This window comes from Mus pahari, chromosome 19, assembly GCF_900095145.1.
Source record: "Mus pahari chromosome 19, PAHARI_EIJ_v1.1, whole genome shotgun sequence".
Taxonomy (NCBI): Eukaryota; Metazoa; Chordata; class Mammalia; order Rodentia; family Muridae; genus Mus; species Mus pahari.
In genome coordinates, this window is record NC_034608.1 from 43,660,859 (window position 1) to 43,686,306 (window position 25,448).

General features: G+C 44.6%; 1 protein-coding gene across 2 annotated transcripts; it reads right to left on the reverse strand.

Annotated features, from left to right (window-relative positions):
• Positions 1–1,620: 1,620 nt before the first annotated feature.
• On the reverse strand, positions 1,621–24,561 carry Ash2l (ASH2 like, histone lysine methyltransferase complex subunit). 2 transcript variants are annotated; one of them, XM_029531975.1, is made up of 17 exons: positions 24,382–24,560; positions 23,810–23,873; positions 23,547–23,692; positions 21,758–21,846; positions 21,015–21,109; positions 19,011–19,106; positions 17,654–17,749; positions 16,276–16,351; positions 15,393–15,410; positions 13,757–13,850; positions 12,353–12,570; positions 7,936–8,103; positions 7,303–7,496; positions 4,353–4,445; positions 3,400–3,498; positions 2,455–2,514; positions 1,621–2,356 (listed from the first exon to the last, which is right to left on the reverse strand). In XM_029531975.1, the coding sequence occupies exons 1-17, from the start codon at positions 24,555–24,557 to the stop codon at positions 2,249–2,251; spliced, it is 1,890 nt and encodes a 629-aa protein (XP_029387835.1). In that variant the 5' UTR covers positions 24,558–24,560; the 3' UTR covers positions 1,621–2,248. The 2 variants fall into 2 exon arrangements, with proteins under 2 accessions (XP_029387835.1, XP_021074317.1); XM_021218658.2 differs by lacking the exon at positions 15,393–15,410 and having other exon boundaries at positions 1,623–2,356; positions 24,382–24,561.
• Between the last annotated feature and the right edge of the window lie 887 nt (positions 24,562–25,448).

Sequence of the window (25,448 nt, forward strand, 5' to 3'; positions counted from 1 at the left end):
CCCCCCGCCCTGGTCTCGGGTCCTGGGTTGTCAGGGTAGTCAGCAAGCACTTTCATCCGCAGTGCCATCTTGCTGGCCCACTTTTCTATCCCTTATAGTCTTAGGAGTGTGGGTAATACCCCATCATTTGCAAAGAACTGAGTTTATTTATGAATAGAACAATGTGGAACATGTACTTATTTATTGAAGTCTTACGCCTTCACTGATATTTATTGCTCATCTTGGTACTTCAAGGTGAGGAAGGGCAGCTGTAGAGCTTTTCTGATAGAACCATCACCGGGATCAGCTACGAGAGCAGCCACTTGCTGAAAGACACAGTAGAGCAACACGTGTGCCGATCTCAAGACAACAGGCTGCCAGTGGAGAAGGCCTTCAGCAAACACGGAGGCTCTGACTGGACTAGCATTGGCTCCCGTGCACACTGTAACTGTATCTCTGCCATCTGCGATATTTTACCCACTTGTTTAATCTTACATTTTAATAAAAGCAGTTGTCACTGGCAGTCTGATTATAGATACCTATAGATGGGTAGTTCTTTTTTTAATCTTTCAAACGAAGCTTATTAACACATTCAAGTTCACAAATGTACACACACTTTTGTTTCATTTCAATTGTTCTTTTGAGACAGGGTTTCACTCATTCTATAGCCCAAGCTGGCCTGGAATTCAGAACAACCCTCCTGCCTCAGCCTCTCAAGTGCTGGGATTAATGGTGGGGCCTGCCAGCATCTGGCCATTTTTTTTCAGACACTGTTAAATATTGTCAAGCAGCACCTTGGTGACTTCTAATGTAGGAAAGGCAGATACACAAACATGTAGTAAAATGTAGGTAGACAGGAGAAGTGTGCATGGTTATGTGCCTATACCTCACCCCTAGTTCTTCTAAGAACATCACTTCATTTTCTTCAGAGTCCTTCAAACGCTGATGACCTCATTCTATAAGCTGGCTTGTTCTTTCTTGGACTAGTCCTTGTATTAGTGGGTATCTAGCAGCTGGCAGGCTGTGACCCCAGCTTTAAATAATACAGACCCCCCCAAAGAAGGCAGAACAAGACAGATTTCTGTCAGTTTGAAGCCAGTCAGGCTATATAGACAGATCTTGCCTCAAAAAGCAAAAAGAAATATTCAATGTATAAAAGGAGTCTGGGGGATTAAGCATCAGACAAGTGTAATACAATCGCCATTTGTGTTAATAGTCACTCGAACCTTGGGGAATTTCTTAAATAGCAAAACAAAATACTTAGAATTTAAGTCTGCATTCTACCTAGTTCCTGGTCAGTCACTTTATATCACTAGTACTTAAGTAAAAACAAAACAAAACAAAGCAAACAAACAAAAAAACCTACACAGGGAAGTCTTTAGGTAACTGTAGGATTTTGCATTTACCACAGACTTATTTATTTAAAATCAGAGGTCATTAAGGCATCCTCCTAAAGGCAGGCTCCTCATCATTTTTTGATCCTAACCCCTGGCTGGCTACTAGAAAGGCAGGCAAAGGGACAAGCCGCACTCATCAGCACCAGGTTCCAAGACACGGACTGGAGGCCTGTTACAGTCTGACTCTGAGAGTCCACTGTACAAAGGGCAGTGAAAGCGCCTGGTGACCCAGGGAGAACAGTAATAAAAGCACCCGTCCCTGCCTGCCACTGCTGTCTCTGCCACACTGCTCACACTGCTCACAGGGTCAACAGGAACTCAACTTCCAGTGAAGCCAGGTACCACACAAGCGTGTAAACAAGTTTTATTGGAGGAAAGATCTATAGCTTTTAAACCCCGTAGGCATATTCCTTTCACAATTATAGTTTATAGAACCCCACTAGCTTCCCAGATCCCCAAACTCCACACCAAAAAGACTGCCTTTAGACTGCTCTGGAATGGACTGCCATTGATTTCAGCCACTCAGAACAAGCTTGCCTCCCCAGAAACCAGGGGATCCAACATCCTCAAGCAAGCTGTTGGGGCATGATAACTCGCTCTTTGGAACACACAGGAAAGTAACAGGTCCTCCCTGGCAGGTCTGAGCACAGCACAGCTTTAACAGGGAGCAGCTGACTTATGGCACTAGAGTAAGAGCAGTAGTTGTGTGGGGCAGGGATGCTGAAGAACAGGCACTGCTGGCAGTCCCACTCAGCCATTTACCTTGATCAAAGTGTACTGCAGCATCTCTGGGAAAACATTTGACACTTTTTATAGAAACAAAAGCAAAACCCCCAGGATTATTTTACAGTGTCACCAGAAGCAAGGACTGGTTAGGGTTCCCAGGGTGGACTCCGCCTTCCATCCACTTCTGTCTCCACGTGATACAAAACATCAGCCAGTGTGTGTTCTACCACAGCACCCCAGCCCATGTCACTCATCTGCAGGAGGAATAAAAACAGGAGAATGGGTGATTACAGAAACCTGAGCAAGAAATAGAAAGATGAAGGATGAATGCAGGCATTCTAGCGGTACTCACAGGGTGGTACGTGAGATCCTTTGGAGGGTATTTGAAGGATGGTCCAAAGTTAATGGAGACCTGGGACAAGATCAATACAAGCAGATAGAGAAAACAAAATTGAAAAAGAAAAAAGTTCACTTGGCAGGGGATATTTAAAGGAAAAGAACATTAGTAGGAATTGTAGCGCATGCCATAGAGAGGCTGAGGCAGGAGGGTCCTGAGACTGAGATCACCTGAACTACACAGCAGACACTGTTTCAAAAGAACAGTATCTCTACAATACTTAGGGTCTAACCGTGACGAAGGAGGCATGTGTCAGCATCCTCACGTCTACCAAGCATCAGGCAGAAACAGACTTCTCACTGATTTCTGTTTGGAACCTCATCTCACTTGTGTTCAACAGAAGGTAATGAACGAATCCATTGAAATCTCCATGAGCTAATCTTTCATTTTTAAGCAAGTAGTAAGGGCAGGATATTTGTTTATTTACTTACTTTTGAGACAGGTCTGGTTGTCCTAGAATTCACTATTTAGACCAAGCTGACCTTAAACTCAGAGATCAGTCAGTCTCTGCCTCCCAAATGCTACGATCAAAGGCATGTACCACCATGCCAGGTAACCCTCTCTCCTCTCTCCCTCTACCCACCTCCTCCACTCCTTCATCTCTGTGTGTGTGTGTGTGTGTGTGTTTGGTTTTTTTTAAGTATAAGCAACAGTCACCAATTGCAAGTTACCAACATATGCCCGCACTGATCCATGAATGGATATGTTCTGTGTCTTTCCCGTCAAACAACAAGACCCGCAAAGCACAGAGCATGCTAACCCCTGATCTCACTCACCCACACTGAGACAGATATCAGCCTCCCAGAGCCTGCTCTCATTTCTTCCTAGAAATCACTTACCTCTCAAATCAAAGGCTTTCATCACAACCCACCCACACACTTCCAAATACAGAGTACATACCGTGCAGCTCTTGTACAGTGAGATGGCTGGGAAGTAAACTCCTTCAAAAATATCTCTGTAAGCCACACCCTGATTGACACCATTTTTATAAAATATTATCTGAAATGAAGATCAAGGTTCTACTTTAGAATTTCATAGATTGAAAAAAACAAACTTAATTGCAGAACAATTAATACTGCTACCAGAATGACAATAATGCTGATATACTTATTCTAAGAATAACATACATCTTTTATATATGACACTTTAGGCATTTCAAGGAAAATTAATGTAAGCATATATTATTTCAGTTGACTTTAGGCTTTTTTTTTTGAATTTCCATGCTGCATATAGCAAACAGTTTTGTGTTCCATTATTCATTATTCTTTACTTGGAGGAAGGACTGGGACATAGTCTCACACAGTCTAGGCTGGCTTCCAGCTCACTCTGCAGCTGAGGGTAACTCCTTGTGTACACCTCCTAAGCACTGTGGTTACAGGAGGCATGTGCCACATACCCAGCTTTTACCATTCTGTATTTGTAAGAAGGACCAACATCGTCTTTCTGGCATGAAGACGATGCCTGTTTTTTTATGCCTGTTTCAACTTTTACCTGAATTTTACTCCCCCATATCGCTCAGAACTTTCTCTCTGTGTCACCCGGAGAGTTCTAGAAAAGTGAGTGAGCCAGCCCCAGGCATCTCCAAGTGACACAGCACAATCTCCTAGTTCTGGTCTCTCTCACTGCCTTCTTCAGTCTCCTACACGGCTCCTTATCAGGTCGTTGACTTCACTGCCCTTTCTTTACAGTCATGCAGCAGAGAACAGGCAGAAGTGACTCACTGCTTAGCTGCAGGCAGCTGGCCGGGCACCCCTCAGTCTCCTTGAGCCTCGGCTGCCTCACTTTTATCCTCCAGGAGTCTCAATCTTCAAAGCCTTACTTACCACTCTGACATGTTCATGACGGTGACTCACCTCACTATGGGGAGTCTGTTTTAGGCTCTTCTCTGCTTTGTCCACAAAGTCTTTTTCTTCAAAATACAAATAACTCTTGAACTTTATCAAAGCCTTGAAAGTGCAGTAAGAAAAAAGAAAATGACACATTGAAGAATCATCTAAACCATCATGGAGAAAATAAAGTGAGATTCATACAGACAGTGCCCTGGCCTTGAGTCTCTCCCAGAGCTTTTCAGTTTTCAGTTCTGAAGTTGTCACTGCCCCTCCCCTCACTTAGGGTCTCACTACGTAGCTCTGGCTGGCCACGAACTCACCTTGTAGACCTAGGCTGGCCACAAACGTAACAGACATCTACCTGCCTCTGTCCGTCAAGTGAGATTAAAGGCATGAGCCACTATGCCTGGCTAGTGCTTCTTTTTTTTTTTTTTTTTTGGTTTTTCGAGACAGGGTTTCTCTGTGTAGCCCTGGCTGTCCTGGAACTCACTCTGTAGACCAGGCTGACCTCGAACTCAGAAATCTGCCTGCCCCTGCCTCCCGAGTGCTGGGATTAAAGGCGTGCTCCACCACTGTCCAGCTAAACATGTCTTTAAAAGGCCCCTTAGTAAGACAATTATACACGCACCCTTTTTAAAAAAAAAACCCACAAAGTGCCTGTAAAAGGAAGTAAATTCTTCAGAAAGTCTCACAGAGCCTAAACCTTTTTCTTTTTTACTGTGCACCGGTGTTTGGTGTTCTGCTGTATGTGTGAAGTTGTCACATCCTGGAGTTAAGACAGTTGTGAGTTGCCATGTGGGTACTAGGAATTGAACCTGGGTCCCCTGGAAGAACAGTTAAGTGCTCGTAGCCACTGAGCCATCCCTTCAGCCCACTAAAACTTCTTATTCTGTGACATTTTTGGAATCACTGGAAGAGTCATCAATATGATTGTTTGATTTTTCACTAAATACAACAAAGAAATCCAGTGGAGGACACCAGAAATTAAAAATATCATGTTGGGGGGGGGGGGGCTTGAGAGATGGCTCAGTGGTTAAGAGCACCAACTGCTCTTCTGAAGGTCCTGAGTTCAAATCCCAGCAACCACATGGTGGCTCACAACCATCCGTAATGAGATCTGATGCCCTCTTCTGGTGCATCTCAAGACAGCTACAGTGTACTGAGATATAATAAAAAATAAATCTGTAAAAAATATATGTTGGAATAATCTGATATTCTTAAGAAAAAAATATGGTCAACCTCTGTACCATCCTTTAGTTCAAAGTCATCAGTGACCTGACACAAGAACAAAGGCAGACATGGGAGGACATGTTCATGACTTGTGGAAACCCCAAATTAATTAGGTCACAGAATAAATGTACTCAAAACAAACAAACAAAACAAAACAAAGAAGATGGCTTCAGGGCTGCGCAAGTGGCTCCGGGGGCTTACAGCAAGTGCTGCTTGCGGAGGACCCGTGTGAGGTGGCTCAACCACCTGGAACTCCAACTCCAGTGACACCAACCTAATCCCTCTGACGTCTGTGGGCGGTACACTCAGGTGTACACATCCCTATACACACACATAATAAAAAATAATTTGTTCTGTTTTGCTTTCTTTTCTTGAGACAGGGTTTCTCTGTTTAACAGTCCTGGCTGTCCTGAAACGCCCTTTGTAGACCAGGTTGGCCTCAAACTCATATGGTCCACCTGCCTCTGCCTCTTGAGTGCTGGGATTAAAGGCATATATATATATGCCATCATGTCCAGTTAAAAACAATTTTTTAAAAAATCATCTTTAAAAAATATACCATTAAAGCTGAATAGGGAGTTGGTGCTGGAGAGATGGCTCAGTGGTTAAAAGCACTGAACTGACTGTTCTTCCAGGTCTCAAGTTCAATTCCTAGCATAGCATTCACATGGTAACTCTCAACAGTCTATAATGGGATTCAATGCCCTCTTCTGGTGTGCAGATATACATGCAGATATCCATAAATAAATTTTTAAATAATTGACAATAAAAATAAAATAAGTCTTAACAAAACAAAACTGGATAGAGGGGCTAGAAAGAACTCAGTTGTTACAAGTACTGGCTGTTCTTCCAGAGAACCTGGCACCTATGTGGTGGCTCACAACGATCCCTAAGTCCAGTTCTAGGGGATCCTCTATCCTAGATTCTGGACACCAGGTACCCACATACATATAAGCAGGCAAACACTCATAAAAGACAAATAAGTACATTTAATCTTTTTGTTTTGTTTTGTTTTGGTTTTTTGAGACTCGGTTTCTCTGTGTAGCCGTGGTTATCCTGGAACTTGATCTATAGACTAAGCTGACCTAGAACTCAGAGATCCTCCTGCCTCTGCTTCCTGACTGCTGAGATTAAAGGCGTGCCCCACCACCAAAGATAGCTCAGCAGTTAAGAACTGTTCCCCTTTCAGAGGACCCAATCTGATTCACAGTATTTGCAGTGGGCACCAGACATACACATGGTGTGTGTGTGTGTGTGTGTGTGTGTTTATCTGCACGCAAAACATCCATACATTGCGGGGCGCCAGCTGTGCATGCAGGAGGCCCCAAGATTATTCTAACACTTTTTCTTTTTTTTAAATGTGGAGAAAATTCTGTACCTGACAAATCTTAAAATCTTTAAATCTTTTCATTTAAAAATTCACACACACACACACACGTAAACAAAGTTGAACAATGGCTAATGATATATTTCCTAAAATACTTTATGGGGCAGATTACAAGAATGTGATGTCCCTCTAGTACATAATAAAAAAGAATGAATTGATAACATATTAATGGTAGAATTTAGGTGACTACTCAGGAACAAAACCTTTAAATCTTTTAATTTTATTGCTATGCCTGAAAATGTTCAGATCAAAAGCTAGGGAGAGCACGTACCGGGAGTCACCACAAAAGAAGTCAAGCAACACCTACAGGCCACCGACGGCAGCTACCGTGCCTGCGCTGAAGGAGGACAATCGTACCTTATCTTTGTAAGTATCCGGCAGTGACTTGGCTGTCTCTGTATCTTCAGGAAGATTGATATAAAACCCTAGGACATCTCCTTGTCCGTAGCCAGATGAGTAGTGTTTGCCAATAGACTGGTGAAACTTGGTGCCCTTTTTGCTCCGCCAAGAATAGCTAAATTTATCATAACCTAAGGGAGCTTGAAGGTTACCTGTCCCAATGAAGAGAGGTCAAAGTCAGAGGACCGGAAGTTTAACTGGTTTGTTAAAGAAAAAAAGCTCTACTTTTCTTTGTACATATTTTTGGTCAACTTTGCAAATTACTTACAAACTATCTCTCACAGTATGCTTTTTTTTTTTTTTTAATTTTTTTTTTAAAGATTTATTTATTTATTTGTAAGTATTTATATGTAAGTACACTGTAGCTGTCTTCAGACATTCCAGAAGAGGTAGTCAGATCTCATTATGGATGGTTGTGAGCCACCATGTGGTTGCTGGGATTTGAACTCCGGACCTTCGGAAGAGCAGTCCGGTGCTCTTACCCACTGAGCCATCTCACCAGCCCCAGGAATTTAATTTTTAAGACCATGCTCTGGTAAACCCCAAGCCCATTACCCCTGCTATGAGGCCCACACAGCTCTCCCAGCTTACCTAAGGGCTGGGACCAGCCCAGCCTGGCAGCAGTGTCTGGTGGCATCTCATCCACAGTGATTTCAAAGTACCAGGCCCCTTTGCGCACCCCATGGGAGGCCCGGACCATGGAGTAGCCCTTCTCTCCGACCACGGTCAGCCGGTCATCAGAGATCTTCAGCTGGGGAGCTGGAGGGGGGAGATAGTCAAAGGTCAATGGTTGTTATTAGAGGGACTTAACAGACCAGAGTCCCTTGTACTACATACACAAAGGGCCCCAAAGAGAGCTGGCATAGGGAACACAGCTTCGATCTCAGCACTCTGGAGGCAGAGGCAGGCTGAGCCCTGGGAGGTCCTGGACAGCCAGAGTGATATAGTGAGACCCTGTCACAAAACAAATTGAAAAACAAAACAAAACAAAAAATTGATTATTAACAAAACAAAAGACAAAAGGCAACAATTATGAAGTCAAGTGTTTATGGCAGCGTGGTTAAGAGTCCCTTCCATCAGTTTCTGTAAATGCTGCTGTCTATCACTACAACACAGTCAAAACCAGAAGGCTGCTCCTTAGGCAGGCTGTGTGCAGGATCCAACGGGAGCACCAAGGAGGAGCTGGGGCCTGGCAGCTGCGAGATCCCACTTCCTGACTATAGACTGCATGATGGTTCTACAAAGATGTAAGGTCTTTAAAGGATAACCTACTCTTTCCACCAACAGTTCAATCCACTCCACTTGAGTGTGGGAGGGACTGAGTGACACTGCTTTGTTTTAGAGAGGATCTTGTAACATAGTTCTGGGAGAGCCTGGTATGCATCATGTGTCCTCAGACTTGTGGCAATACTCCTGACTCAGCATTCAGAGAGCTGGAATTATATGTACGTGCCGCCATGCCCCGTTTAAGTAACCAGCAATGTGGAAGTCTCAGGGTTTGGCTGACTGTATGATGAGCACACTCAAGGTTCCTGGGCTTAAAGCAATCCAAGTTGAAGTGGCCAACCAACTTCAGACAGGATGACAAGCAGCCGCCATACAAGATGACAGCCTTTTAAAATCACCTGGTTTAGGATTATTTTGGAGTACTTGTGAAGCTACTACAAAGGAAAACCATAGCAAAAGAAATGGCTCAGTGGTTAAGAGCATTCTCCCAAAGGGTGTGAGTTTAACTCCCAACACCTACTTTAGGCAGCTCACAACTGCGCTAACTCCAGCTTCAGGGGATCCAACGTTTTCTGGCCTCCGTGAACACCTACACCCTTGTGGCATATTCTCACAGATATACCTACACACCCAACTTAAAATAAGAATTGTTGTTGGTGGTGTATGCCTTTAATCCTACCACTGAGGAGGCAGAGGCCAAGAGAATCTCTTGAGTTTGAGGCCAGCCTGGTCCATTTGTTCCAGGATAGCTGGGGCTACAGAAAAAACCTGTTTTGAAAAACAAAAAAACAAAACAACAACAAGAGTACTAAGTGTTTAAACTGGTATGAACCAGTATACGAGCAAAATGCAAAGATTACAAGATGCTGTCCTTTGTGTATAAAAGAGACAGGAGTATACAAGTTATCTGTGAAGATAAATACCAGTCTCCAGGCGTGACGGAGCACATCTGTAGGTAATCTCAGCGCTTGGGAAGCTGAAGGAGGATCACTGCTGTGAGTCTCAAGTCAGCCTACATTAGATACTGAGACACTCCCCTCCCCAGCCCCCACGCTCAACAACAACAACAACAAAAGGAAAGACAACAAAACAGGAAAAGAGAAAAAAAACTAGCAAGGAGGGAATGGGCGGGAAAGCCAAGAAAATGAGAATGGGATGTAGCCATGAAGAAAGAGGTAGTGACACTAAGTATAATTAATTAGGTCAGTGAGATGGTTCAGTGAGGGAAAATGTACTTGCTACACAAGCCTGCTGGCCTGGGAGCAGAAGACTGATTCCAGAACACCCTCTGACCTCCACATGTACCCATGGCACATGCACATACACACATGCTACACACATACAGAGAGAGAGAGAGGGAGGGGGAGGGGGAGGGGGAGGGGAGAGAGAGATAGATACGGGAGAACACAAAACAGTAGAACCCATCAGGAAATGAACCTTGTTGACTATCACACTGAGGAGAGCAGGGGAAACCACTGTCGGATGCTAAGGCCAAGCAGCTGCACACCAATACTATGATCTACTGGCTCCTCACAGTAGCTCTATCGTACTGACAAGCCCCAGCCTGCATATGTAGTGTGTGGTGCTAAGTCAAGGCCTCCTGTACATTCTGTAAGTTCTACACGACTGAGCTACAACCCTCACCCCACTAAAAGCAAACAAAATACTTTCTTACATGCTGGCACTGTAAGAATTCCTGGCCAACAATACTGTACTTTCTGAAATGATCTTAAATGGGTATTATCAGGCAAGTAAACATACTACAGATAATTATCCACAGCTATCTAGTCAGTCAAATGTTCTTGTTTTTGTTAAGTTTTCCACTGTTAGAAACGTCCCCCTCTTTCTTCGCTAGGAGACCCACTATGTGAGCACACGTGCCGTGGTGTGCATGTGCTTTGAGCTTCTCTCCCACAGTGTGTGTGGAGAGCTCAGTTTCTGTGTGGCTGTACTGAGATGGTGCAAATTGTAAAGTTGTACTTGGTGAGACTGACTGATTAGTCATGGGACATTACCCTGAAAGATAATGCAGGTCTTGTGGGAAGAGACAAGCTCTTGAGAACAGGTTATTACAAAGGAATTTGGGGTGACTCAGTTAGATTTCTAATGCTGTGACAAGTACCAAGTGTAAGTGTCCAGTGTCTGGGACTCCAAAGGGCCTGGCAGTTGCAGGTCTCTGATTATGTCACTTAGAGCACCTACGGCATCTCTCTCGATCAGGCAGGCTCCACTGCACACCTGCTGCTGTCCTGGGCAGTTTTCCTATGGTCCTGGCACCTCCACTATCCTGAACCATCCACTGCAGCTGAACTGCATCTCCCCAGCAGCCTTGCCTGGTCTCTATAGGGATTCCAAGCCTCAGTTTCTCTGCAGGACTCCTCAAATCCAGCCGCCTTCACTACAACTGAGCTGCATCATCACCAACAGCTTCCCGGCCACACTTCAGGAACTCCAACCCTTACCGAATAATACTTCTATGACCCCTTCAGTCCTGAGGTTTCCCCTGTAACTGAACAGCACCTTCATCAATATCCTCTCCTAGCCTGCCACAGTGCTGAGCCTCAGCTGTTCTCTGTGACCCCTTCACTACTGCAGCTCCAAAGCTGCCAAGACCAGGAAGGTGTGAAGATTCTCATTACACATCACTAAGTTTGGTTGACAGCTTGAAAAGCAGCCATGGGCTGGAGAGATGGCTCAGTGGGTAAGAGCACTGATAGCTCTTACAGAGGTCCTGAGTTCAAATCCCAGCAACCACATGGTGACTCACAACCACCCATAATGAGATCTGACGCCCTCTTCTGGTGTGTCTGAAGACATCTACAGTATACTTACATGTAATAATAAATAAATCTAAAAAAAAAAAAAAAAAAAAAAAAGAAAAGCAGCCATGGCCCACGCTGGACCAAAGTTCTGTGTGCTGGTCCTGAGGAAATACTTCCCAGAAGAATTTACCTGGTGCTGCCTGGTCCCTTCTTAATCAGTCAATTCTTCAGCCCCAGTTGACCAGAAACCACAGGTACTTAATACAAAATATCAAATACCAGGTCTTAGTGGGGTTCTCAGGCTCCCTCTGAAGCCTCCATGGTCCACACTCTCAGCTTTACCACCCAAGCTCCCTCAGAGCAACCTCTTCAGCTCTGCACTCTGCCCCAAGCTCCAAACACTTGCCCAACAGTCCTGTGACAGGAGGCCTTCACAGTCCTGGCACCCACTTCTATTGCTGTGGGAAGCATCATGACCAAAAGCAGCCTGGGGAGAAGGATTCGCTTCAGAGTACACGTCCACAGCACAGTACGGCACCGAGGGAAGGCAGCGCATAAGCTAGAGCAGAAACCCTGACTGGCTGGCCATACTTTGTTCAAATTGCTTTCTTTTATAGCCCAGGATCAGGGATAGCATCACCTCCAGTGGGCTGAGCCCTCCCACGTCAATTATCAACCAAGAAAATGCCTTACAGATTGTATACAGGCCAATCTGAAGGAGGCATTTTCTCAGGACTCGCTCTTCACAGAGCAAAAAACTAAGCAGCACAATTTTTCTTTCTTTCTTTCTTTCTTTCTTTCTTTCTTTCTTTCTTTTTTTTGTTTGTTTGTTTGTTTGTTTTTCGAGACAGGGTTTCTGTGTAATCGTCCTGGCTGTCCTGTAACTCACTCTGCAGACCAGGCTGGCCTCGAACTCAAGAAATCCACCTGCCTCTGCCTCCCACGTGCTGGGCTAAAAGGCGTGCGCCACCACCACCCAGCATAGCACAATTTCTAAATGATCATTAAAACTTACACACCTCGATCATGTAGGGCTAACAAGACTCGTTCGTATAAGCAGGCTCTGTAAAGGTCTCCGGGAATAGGTTTTCCCGCCCAGCAGTCAAGTTCAAGCTTCTCCGGGTCAGGGGCATGAGGATCGGGCTCAGCTAGAATATACCGATAGCCATCTTTGTTAAATGGGTGTTCCAAAGGATAGCCGTGAGGAGGGAGCCGCTGAGCAGAAAATAGAGGGTCACTGAAAAGAAGAGAGAAACAAATGGAGCCACAGAGCCCTCCTCTCCAGTTACCTGTGCTCTGTCCTGGACCAAAGACTCTGTTCTGTTGTTTCTGGTAGAACACAGGCAATTTTACAACAAAAGCTGCATTTAACTTCAATAGATGACCTGAGTCCTGCAAAGACTTGGCTACATTACCTGTAGTTAGTGTGTAGGGACTGACAACCTACTCCTGGGCAATCCTCACATGTGTACTCAAACTGAGCAGTCACATTAAGGAAGGAACGGGGAATGGGGCCAATGTGCCTGCTTTCTTTAAGCACATTTATTTTATTTCATTTCTTGAAGACTTGCTTTTACTTTATGTATACATGTGGCCGGCATGAGTATTTATGCACCACACATGTGGATGTCAGAAGGCATCAGATTCCTCTGGAAATGTAATTACAGGTGGTTGTGAGCCACCACGTAGGTGCTGGGAACCAAATCCATTCTGTAGCAAAGGACCAAGAATGACCCGGAAACTCTGACCTTCTCACTGCTACCTTCCAGTGTAAGGATTACAGGCCTATGCCAGCATCCCTCGTTTAGCCAATTTTGGGGATCAAACCCAGGGATCTGCATATGTTGGGAAGAATTTCACCAACTGAGCTATACACATCTCCAGGCTTGTTCAGTCCATTCAGTATAGAAACTGAGCCATACACATTTCCAGCTCTATTTCATTTAGTATATAAACCAAGGGACAGAACCCTGGAGGCAGCAGACTTACTCTCAGTTGCCAGTCTAAATCAGAAGTGACCTGGATTTCATCACCCCAGCTTTGGACAAAGGGAAAGACAGAGACATGAGAAAGGAGAGATAGGACGTTAAGGAGCTAACTTAGTAAGCTTTATTTCCTTGTCCTCAGATCTCATAAGGGAACTTTAGTCCTCAGAACAGAAAATACTGTTATCGTTTGCTGTTTCAATGCTGGGGAAATCAACCTGGGGTCTTACCAAGTCAAACAAGCCCTCTACCACCGAGATGTAGTCCCAGAGCAAGGATCTAGTTTATAGTAGTAAGTTCACTTAAAGTTCATCTTCCCAGGGGCACAGGACTCCCCGCTGATAAGCCAACTCAACCTAAGGACATGGTTCTTCCCTGTCAGGGGACTCTTCCCACAGTAGACCCAGGGACTAAGCAGGGAGGGCGGGGTGACCACACCTTCTGGCCTTCTTGGTGGTCCCTGTTGTCCCTCCATCTTGCTGCTTACGCTTGGCCCCTCTTCCTTTCCCACTGCTTCCGGCTGCGATCCCCCCTTTGAAGAGAAGGCAGATCATTTTCAGAGCCACTACGGAGGCAGAAGGGCACTCAGAGTACATGGTGCTCACCATTCCCAATGTGCATTTGTGTGACATCTCAGAGGTGTTTCCTCTTGACTAGGCTGCATTTTAGCCTGGTTTTAAAAGGATCAGCTGTATTTCACAGCCAACATTCAGACAGTAAGGTCACATTCATCTAGTACACCTGATATCTGAGTTACACCTTCAATCTTCCTTTCTTCCTTAAATAAACAAACAAATAAATAAGCAAGCAGTCTATCAGTTAATTAAAGTGTATGTGGAGGCCGGCCAGAGGCTAACTCTGTAGAGGCCCTCCTGTACTTTACATGGGTCCCAAGGACTAACTGAAGTTGCCAGGCTGCAGCAAGTGCCTTACTAAGTAAGTCATCTCTCCAGCCCTTTCTTAATGGACTGTAACCAACAGTACTTTATGGGGTTGTGACACAAATGCAACTGTACCCAAATTCCAAGCACCCACAGCTAAAGAATGAAAACACTGCATGGACTGTGCTTATTCACCACTTAATACAAACATCAATAAAAACATCCTTACTGGAGGTCAATGTCCACTTGCTTCCACTGCATAATGTATTTCATAAACATATAAAGGCATTATCTACACAAAGCACTTGAATATCCAACAAGACAAAAGTACAACATAGAAAACAAAAATACTAAAAAGGTGTTTCTCTCCAGTGTTTGTAAATTTATCATGGTTATACATAAAAAAACAGAAGCTTTAATTTAGTAAGCAATTTTTAGTTCCATATCAATATACTTAAAACTGCGCCAATAAATTCAGTAGGTTACATTAACCTGGTTTGTGGATTTAAGGGAAAATAAAACAATTCATATATTTTATATTACAACACTTGTACATATTCAGATCACCAAGAGCATTGCCTTATGTGTTTTGAAGTGAGTACTTTGTAATCTTTTTTTCATTTCTACTATTCCTCTCAGTTTGTTTTTTTTTTTTCCAGAAAATGGTCTCTGAACTGCAGGAAAACACCTTTATGTAAACAACTGCATAGAGTACTATGTGTAAATTTGGGACAAGCTTGGAAATTATCAGCAGCTCTGCTGTAATAAAAAAAATGAGGACATGAAGAGCAGGTCATATTCTGCACCACAGTACCAGATTAATGCACAATGTCCTTTTATGAACCTGGCTGCTATTCATACAGCTCATAAAAGGTTTAATGATAAACAGTTATGATGCCATGATTATCAATCAAAAGCCTGCCAAATCCTCTACTGCCATTTGGTGTTGCCTAACAGAGTAAGCAACACTGACGGACAGGGTTGCTGGCTGGCCACGTTAGGCAGAATATGACACCACCAAGCTTTTATCCCACCATTAAGACTGGAACTACAGCTGCATAATAAGTGCCGCCACACCACTTTCACAATGCTTTAAAATTATGGAGTTTAGCTTCTACCAAAGCTCAGCAAAAAGCACTTCAAACCACAAGATACTTAAGTCTGAGGCTGAAAGAAGGCAGAGAGGAATTCACCTCCCAAAGTGGCTCCACCTGTAAGAACAGAAGTGGCACTATGTATTGTCAGATATCAACAGTCCAAAGGGAAAGCATGGTGTAAGAACAGAAACAATACACTCGCATTTCCAACACACCTTACAAAGTTAATTGTGGACTGGATTATATATCTAGGATGCTCCAATTCTAAAGACAAGCTAATGAATGTTGCCATGTGTGGGATGGATACCCACTAGGCTACTGCCTGGGCCCCTAGTTTTTATTAGATTAGCAACAAAGAGAATTCCCTCTATTAGCTGGATTACCAAAAAAGGGAGGCGGGGGGGGGAGCCATAGTGGGGGATCCATACAGAAATGCTGACAGATGAATATGCTGAAATATTCAGGGCAAGAAAAAATTAGGTGGACAAAGGCAACATGTCAAGCAATTGTTGGGCTATGGAAAAGAATGGAGATCAAATGACTTCCCAGATTAGGTGTTTATTATCATACAGATGTGGAAATCTAACAAAAATGCAGGAAGTCTAACCTTCAAAGTCTACTACACTGTCTTACATGAACTCTGCCTCACTTCAGTCCTAATTGAATTTGGGTGGATGGACATTATTAATATTTGATGTATGCATAATTAGAAATTCATAGTACATCCCATTAGTGTGTAAAATTAATGTATAATATACTAGTGTTTAAAATTATAATGTGTAATAAGACCAAACTGCTGTAAGGTGGCAAAAGCTCTCTTCCATTATCCCTCCCCAAGTGTTTAGTGAGCTGCTACAACCTGCGTTTCCATTTAAAAGCACTTTAGTAATTACCCCGGTTTGGCTCCTCCTAGAGAGTACCCCATTGCAGGCAAGGCTTTCATCACTCAGAGCCTCTGACAAGATACTTAAACACATACCATTTAGGTTCCCACTAGCGGACACAGCACTGCTTTGTTTCTGGTTGTCATAAGCAGGACCAATATTACTAAGATCCTAGAAGAAGAAATATCCTAGTAAAAAAAAAGGCCACATGAGCAAATTAATCTGGCAACTGCTCCAAAAAAGGACAAAATTAGAGCACAGAAAATCAGTCATGTCCTAAACAGCAAGCTGCAAGGTCCTCAACTTGGATGCTTCAACAACTCACGGAGGAGCATGTGCCACAAGTCAGGGTCAGAATGGTTCCAGGAGGGAACTGACCAATCAATCAACCAGTGGGCAGGAGCTGCACAGCAGGCCAGGACACTGAGCTCCCCTCACTCTGCCCTCACAGCTGAGCTGTCCCACTGTATGAGGCAGCAACCTGAACTTCACTGTCCATGCTACAGCAGTGACCAGCAAGAGGCACTGCAGCTCTTCAATCTGCATGGGCAGCAGTGAGCTCCCACCTCAGTGGGAAGCTGGCTGACTGGGAAGGTGGCTGAGGACAGAGGTCTTGAGCTTGTGCCACACTGACAGATCTCATCTCAAAAGAGGCAGCAAGTCAGACACTTTAAGGCAAATCTGCTTAGTTGCCAATGTGTCCTTTGCTCTGCAACAAAAAAATGGAAATTTCTTTTTCCCATAAGGCTCTAACAACAGATTACCCAAAAATTTCTTCACAATAAAGAATGCTTTTAGGAACAAAATTTCAGATAACAGGAAGATTAGGAAAAAACTTACAAAAAGTAAGCCCTAACACCGAGGAACAACCAGAATCAAAACCGGTTCCTGAGCCAGGCACTGCGCCTCACACACAACCCCAGAAAGGAGAGAGCCGAGGCAGGAAGAGCGGTCATGAGTTTAAGCTAACCTGGGCTACAGTGAGCTCCTGTGACAAAGAGAGCACCGCTAACCCCTGGGAACTGGGGAGCTGGGGATATGAACTCATATTCTTACGCTTGAATACTTTGTTTTTGAGCAAGGCCTCATGTAGCCCAGGCTGGCCTCAAACTCGTGATCTTCCTTGTTTGCACCTCTTCAGACCATTACCATGAGCACACCAGGACTCCCAGGCAAGGACTGCTATCAACTCAGCCACATCTCCGGCCACATGCTTCACCACCCCTACATGGCTTCTGATTTAAAAAAAGACTATGGGGGTGGAGAGATGGCTCAGTGGCTAAGAACATTTGATGCTCTCCCAGTGGTCCCAAGTTGGAGTCCCCAGCACCCACATGGAAGCTCACAATTGTCTGTAACTCAAGTTGTTGGGGCTCTGCTCCAACACCCTCTTCTGGCCTCTACAGCCACTACACAAACAAAGTACACACAGAGAGAAAGAGAGAGAGATCCATCGAAGGAAGAGTAATGTACCTGATCCAACAGTCCAAACTTGGGGTAATCTTCTTCTGGGTCTTTGCTTCCTGGGTCAGGGTGTTCCTTTACCAAGAACACATCTCTTTCCTTACTCTAAAAGGAAACGGTATCTTAGCAATAATGAACATTTTACTTAGAAGTATGGAGCTATTCACTCACCAACTGCGAATGTCAATTCCTAACTGTACTCCCCAGACCCCTCAGGTTCCTCCCATCAGAAAATCAGTGCAGACCATAACAAGTCAAGTGAGAGCACTTATAGTCTGGTCAGGCTGGGAGGCATGAAGACTGGGGTGTGAGCCCTTGCACCACACGAACACCAAGCATGGCGGCTCACACACGTAAGGCCAGCACGAGGAAGGCTGAGGCAGGAAGAGTGACCGTGAGTTACATGAGTTGCAAGTGTACTGGCACTCTGGAGGGAGAGGGCCAGAGGTCAGTCACCTTGGCTGCACACCGAGTTCAATGCCTGTGCTACAAGAAACCTAAAATCAACCAACAGGACAGCGAGAGCCAGAGCCCCACAACCCTCCTCTCTCCTCTTGCCTGGGTTAAGCACACTTCTAAAGTCAAGGTTCAGAACAAGACTTTTCTTAGCTAAAGAAAAAATTTTAAAAATGTATCCAAATTTAATTTAAAATTAAATCTGCAAAAGTGTGGTGGCCAGAGATGGCTGGAGCAGCGGGATGGCTCAGTGCGTAAGAGCACTGGCTGTTTTCCAGAACACCCAGTGTTAGTTCCCAGCACCAATATCAGGAGACTCCAATTCCAGGGGATCCAATGGCCCTTTCTGGTCTCCATAGGTACATATACACACTCTCAAGCATATACATATAAAATAAACAAATCTTTAAAAAAAAAAAAAAAAAAAAGACAAGGGTTTCAGCACATAAAAGCAGTCTTAGAGGAGAATGATATTCATGTAAGACAGTAGCTAACTGAATTTGTATAAAAAAATTAAAATAATGACCATAATCTCATTCATTCAATGATTAATATCAAATTGCTTGCATAGTCTCAGCCATCCTATTATTTCAAACTAAAGAGAATTTATTGATTATTAACAATTCTGGCTTTTTGAAACTGATCAGCTGGGTGTGGGGGCGCACGTCTTTAATCCCAGCACTCCGTAGGCAGAGGCAGGCGATTTCTGAGTTTGAGGCCAGCCTGGTCTACAGAGTGAGTTCCAGGATAGCCAGGGCTATACAGAAAAACCCTGTCTCAAAAAAAAAAAAAAAAAAAAAGAAAGAAAGAAAGAAAGAAAGAAAGAAAGAAAGAAAGAAAGAAAGAAAAGAAAAGAAAAGAAAAGAAAAGAAAAAAACTGATCATATCTATTCAGTTTTAATTTACTTACCATTGTTTTGACAATGTTATTGGGCCAAGTCATTTTTCCAGGTCTCTGTCTGGTTGTCATACATTCCCAGTATTTATCAATAAATGGTATAATATCCTATTTTTAAGAAACAAAATATATTAAGAATTACGGTTGTTTTCAAAGTTTTACACACACATCTTTTCAAAAATTTCATTACAATCAAAATAAAACTCTGCCTGTAGCTTTTAGGTACTGAAGGAATATTCAATTATTCAAAATAACATATGGCCTGCAGGGTGGCACAGGCTTAACTGTTTCAGCACTTGGGAGGCTAAGGCAGGAAGGTGGCTAGGAGTTCCAGGCCAGGGCAATAGAGTAAAAAATCTGTCTCAAACAAACAACCCACCAACCAAATATACAGATTATGGAGATTTCAAATGAGTATATGTAGATTTTAGCTATTCAGCGCTTATAACCTGCAGAAGTTATACTCCCTTCCGTGGCTATCAAGTGGAAAGTGACTTCTGAGCTTTTGTGTCACGTCCTGAGAAGACTGTCTTCTGGACAACCTACAGAAAGCCCACTCTTCTTTGTAACAGATGGAGCTCTGTACCTGCTAAGTTTCCTCTGTACCTGCTAAGTTTCCTCTGTACCTGCTAAGTTTCCTCTGTACCTGCTAAGTTTCCTCTGTCCAGGTCTATTTTTGCTCTTACTATTTAGAATTACTGATCACTCAGAACCATCAACTAGACACGCTTAAGTCACTCTGTCTTTTCTTACCACCTCTATAACCAGAACATATAATGTAAGGTTTCCAGGCACGTCACCTCTGCCAGGCTCCCTCCAGCTACTTTGATGGTAGGTGGCCCCTGCTTGCTAGTTCTTGCTAATTTGACTGAAATAATGTCTGACCTTGGTCTGCTGGCATCATGTCAGTACCATTTTACATGTCTTCCAAAGCCCACTACCAGCACAGTTTAGTCTATGGAAATGAAGCATTTAAGGTGCAGAAAAGGAGCTGAATCAGGAAAATGTACAGAAAACAAGGAGTTCAGAAACTCATGGGGACATGTCAAAATGACATCAAGATGACAAAGTTATCCTGGTTAAATGTGAGATAATCGAACGTCAGAAATTCAGTGGGCTACAGCACAGTATTGCTTCTAAGATCACAATGAAAGCTACATGAGACTAACTCACATACAGGAGAAAAAAAGAGCCATGGAAAGCCCGAGCTCTATGAGCCTGCTGACTTTCGACACAATGGTGTTTTACAGGTACCTCTCACTCTAAACAATGGTGAACAACTCCCCTACAGCAATGTGTCCCGGCACTCCCACCCTTCCCATCCCTGCCTTCAGTCTCCAGCCTACTGCCCATGACGGCCCTCATCTGACCAGTTAGCAGTTTTTTCCCACAGAGATAAAGATGAGGTCAGGCCAAGGCTGGTGGCACATGCCTTTAATCCCAGCACTCGGGAGGCAGAGGCAGGAAGATTTCTGAGTTCGAGGCCAGCCTGGTCTACAGAGTGAGTTCCAGGACACCCAGGGCTACACAGAGAAACCCTGCCTCAAAAAAACCAAAAAAAAAAAGATGAGGTCAGAAACCAGGCAGCCAGAAAGCTTCGTGCTCTTTCCAGGGAAGGCTGAGACAGTTGTGCCTATAGGATAAGGACATGTCCCATGTGCCCTTACAGAGAATCAAGGAAAAAGGCTTTGGGTTCTGAAACAAGGCAAAACAGGAAGGCTAAAGCAGATCATGAGCTTGAAGATACCAGTTCCAGGCCAGCCAAGGCTAGAGACTGGTTTACACCAGACCTGACTACAGGATAGATGACTTGTTTGCTTAAGGACTGATAATACTAAGAGCTAAGCCAAATGACATTTACTAGACAACTGGTAAATTATTTCTACATATGGAAAAAAGAAAGATAACCATTACATGATTTACTTATAAAAACTGAGAACATGCTTGCTAAAGAGGACAGCTAGAAGTTCTACTGGACTCTTCAGCATACTGCAATGACATTAGTTCCAACTCTACCTTATCTTTGGAGAACATGGTTTTTGGATGTTCATCCTGTGTTCGAGACTGCCACGTCAAATTCGCCAAGGCACTAAGGCACATTTCTTTTAAATCTATCAAAAAAAGTAAAAGATGTATTTGTTAAATCTCGACTTCTACCAACAAGAGTATATTCAATATAATAGGTGTGATGGTTAGTTTCAATTTGACACAATCTAAAACCACCTAACAAGAGTCTCAGTAAGGGAGTATTTATTTCAGGTTGTTCTGTGTGCTCTCTGTGGGGGATTATTATGATTATGAGGAGTTCAGAAAGCCTGCCCACCACTGGCAGTACTAGTTCCTGGACAGGGTATCCTGAACTATATACGTAGAAAAAAGCAAGCAGAGCTTGAACATCCAGCTGTGTACTCTAAGTCTGAGGTCAGTGTGGCCAGCTCCTTCCCTTGATGCCTGCTACTGTGATGTGCACTGAGGAGCCGTGATGGAGTGAGCTGGAGCTGCAAACCTTCAAATTGTTTGTCAGAATATTTTATTCTATCACCAGGTAGAGAAACCAAGTCAGTGGTCTACAAAATATTAATGGGAACAGCTAAGAGTGAAGTAATAACTCGATTTGAAATGGACAAGTGCAATTACTCAGAGCTAACCATCAAATTAATCCCAGCTCTTAGGCACGGTATCCTAAGTGAGCTAACCCAGCTCTCTCCTGTTTTCCAAGGGACGACCACCTTTTTAAAATACTCCGGAACTGTTCTTACTTGCTTGCTTCCGGAGAAAGTAGGTATTCCCACTGTGATGGCACACATTGCAATGGAAGCTGTAGTTGGTCATAAAAGGTAGACATGACCTGTGGATGGGCCAGATTACACAGATTAGTGAACCACTCAATACATTTTTGTCTTCCTTTAAAAAGTTTATTTTTAGTAGTAGCATGTGTACCCATGATGCATGTTTGGGCACATGACCCAGGGTGTACATGTCCCAAGGTGCACAGCTCCGAAGGTCCTGGAGGCCAACCATGTGACTCAGTTCTCTTCTTCCATTTTCATATGGTTCTAGGGACCAAACTCAGGTCTCAGGGCTTACCCAGTAAGTGTCTATCTGCTGAGCTATCTCACTAGCCCACTCACTGGCTTTTCCTGGGCCCTGGTCTAGAACTAGCTGTGGTTCATATAACCTGGAACTTGTGATCCTCCTGCTTCAGCCTCCTAAGTAGCTGAATTACAGGTGTGCACAATGCACACCACTCAATATAATTTTTCCCCTTCTAGACAAAAACTTAAGGTACAGCTCTGGCTGGCCTGATATTTAACTATGCAGCGCAGCCTGGCCTCAAAACCTCAAAATTAACAAAGACTGGCTCAAAGGCCAGAGGACTACCGCAATTTTAGGGCCAACTTGGTCAACAAAGGGCACCTCAGGCCATCCAGGGATATATATATATATATATATATATATATATATATATATATATATANAGAGAGAGAGAGAGAGAGAGAGAGAGAGAGAGAGAGAGCGCAAGCGCACCATTGACTTAATAGTTATTTATCCACAATGAATCAAAATGCTCGCTATTACCTACTGACCTACGCCACACAAGAGACCTTTCGCTATGAATTATACTATGATTTTAATTCTCCAGAACAGGTACATGTTTAGATATAAGTTTTTGTTTTCCTGAGAAAAAACATAACATACCAACAGGGGTACATTATAAGCAACGAGAAAGGAAACAAAGTATGCTTTAGACATGAAAAGCACCGACCACCTCAATATTTTTGAGATATTAAAAACACTTCTCTTGACGGGCAGTGGTGGTGCACGCCTTTAATCCCAGCACTTGGGAGGCAGAGGCAGGTGATTTCTGAGTTCGAGGCCAGCCTGGTCTACAAAGTGAGTTCTAGGACAGCCAGGGCTACACAGAGAAACCCTGTCTTGAAAAACAAAAACAAAAACAAAACAAACAAACAAAAAAACCCACTTCTCTCCAGTGATAGTGATCCACCCAGGGCTTTGCACACTGCAGGCAAGTACACCACATCTCAACACCATACCTTCAAATGTTCATGACAACAGGCCTTGCCCACTGTAAATACCAAACCCAAAATACACAAAATACATTATCTCAAACTTAATTACATAATCTCTTCTAATTGCACAGACTCCTTTCCCAATCAGACTGTAAGGTCAAAAGCAAGGACAATGCCAACACTCATATCTAATAGAACTCTCATCTCAATACTTCAAAACATGCCAAAGGAACGGAAACGATTCGTCAGTCAGCTTCTGGTCGTTGAATAAAAGTGAGCACAAAATACTACCCACTGACTTTTCTCTTTTTTGGAATATTTAAAAATACTTTTCAATTGTCTTGAGATCAAAATATGATTATGTAATTTTCCCTTCTATCCTAGAACTGGGGTTCCTTGAGCGGCCATATGAATACCTGGAATCAAGCCCAAACCTGTGGAAGGGTAACCAGAGCTCTTCAGTGCTAAGCCATCTCTCCAGGAGCGTGCTGTCTAGAAGGCCATGAAATGTACTCACGACGTGTCTATTCCAAAGGTGTCAGCGGTGAACCATTTTGTACATATCCCGCATTGCAACTCCACTTCTCCCAACTGCCGCCCATTCTCCTCATCCACAGAGCCCGCCTGGGTATCCATCACTTCTGAAGTGTCTCCCGCACCTTCCTGGAGCCACGGGGCAATAAGAGAATCAAATGGGCTGACTGCTTTTTAATAAATTAGATTAAAATTTTTAAAACAAAATCTAGTTTGCCTTCCAAAGGCCTAAGAGGAAATACTTACCAAAGTATCTTTTCCATTAGAAGATTCTGTCTCCAGACCACTTACATCAACCAAGTTTGCATCCCTATAATGAAAAGACAAACATCAAAATGGCTATTCCCAAACAGAAAAACACAATGGTCCAAACACGGACGGGATGTCTTTTTCGGCTAAGCATGTCCTGAACGGGATGCCCACGAGAACAATCCTGTGTGTAAGGAGGGAGGTTGTCAAGCAAGACAAGCGTGTTCCCGGCTCGGAGTTTGTCCTGAGGGCCATCTCACGGACGGCTCGGGGTTTCCTAGTGCACTGGGGAACGATCGGAGGCTGCCTTCCTCGGTGCTTCCAGGACCGAGCTCTGCAAGAGGATCAGCGAGGTCTTCCGGGGCGCGAGGGCTCACATGGGTGCCGATGGGAGCCGAACCGCATGGCAGCCAGCGGGGTTGCGGAGGGTACCGGGCAGGCGGGCGGGCCGAGCCGTTGACCGCGGGGCCTGGATCCGGACGGCGGCACTGGGCAGCGCGAGCCGCGGGCTTCCAGGAGGGGCGGGCCCTCGCGCGTCCCCGCGGGCTGCAGGGGGGGGATCACCTTACCCGCTTTCGGCCTCTCCGGAACTGGGTTCCGCTCCCGGGGCGGCTGACGGCCCCTCGCCAGCCCCCGCGGCCACCGGCTCCGTCTCCCGGTCCTCCGCCGTCGTGGAACTTGCAGCGCCTCCCGGACCCGGGCCGGCGCCGACTCCAGGGCCAGGACCCGCTCCAGCCGCCGCCATCGCTGCTACTTCCCAAGCTCTCGCGAGAATACATCTGTGCGGCGAGTTGCCGCCACGGACGGCGCTCTTAAAGTGGGAAAGACCTTTTGTTGGGGGGCCCCGCCACTTAATTGTGAAGGACGCACTTTGAGCCCGCCGCTTTAAGGCCAGGAAAAGAAAAAAAAAAAAAAAAAAAAAGCAGGGCGCAGCTCGGATTGCCCAGGTTCGAAGGGAGCCACTTACCAGGTCTGTCCTTTGCTTTCCACTGGGATTTACATTATTCAAAACGCCTGCTCACAGTCGTGGCTAAGAGTGGAAATCACGGCGCATCTGAGGATTTGAGAGACTCCCCTTTACACTATGGCAGCAAGCGATGATTCTAAAACGCTAAAACGTAGGACACTTCCAAACAACAAAGCAGCGCTCAGGCTCACACCTGCTGGGAGCGTCTGTGACTCTGGGTGGCTGGCCGCCAGAAGCCCGTTTCCAGGCGGCTTCCAGAGAGACTATAGCGTCCGATTCCAGAGAGCCTGAGATAGTTGAGGGTGGGAAAGAGGTTAGGGAAAGAAACTTCTGGCCAGAAGAGGCTAGAAGTGCTGTGCGCTCTAGGAGCACGAGGGGCTAGTTCACGCAGGGTAGCCGAGCTCAGGGCGAGAGTCTGCCACCAGAGGACACAGTTCAGCCAGGTTTGAGGCTTAGCGAGAAGGGCAGAAACTGGAGTGAGAAAGGGATGGGATGTCTGCTGGTAGTTGAAACCCCTGGACTGAGTGCAAGCATATGGGCTCGAGACTCTAGCAAAACAAACTGTCGCCCCACCCCCATCCCCCGCGTGTGCATGCGCACTTTACGGATGTGTGCGCATGTATGTGGCATAGTGCACTGGACAGGTGAGAGGCCAATAGGATAAGAAGC

Excerpts from the sequence above, each read along its gene's own strand:
- Ash2l (XM_029531975.1), bottom strand. The coding sequence starts at position 24,557 with ATGGCGGCGGCTGGAGCGGGTCCTGGCCCTGGAGTCGGCGCCGGCCCG. Across the intron at positions 17,750-19,010 it reads ATAACATTGTCAAAACAATG|AGTAAGGAAAGAGATGTGTT; the intron begins GTAAGTAAATTA and ends GTTTCCTTTTAG. Across the intron at positions 2,515-3,399 it reads CACTGTACAAGAGCTGCACG|GTCTCCATTAACTTTGGACC; the intron begins GTATGTACTCTG and ends ATCTTGTCCCAG.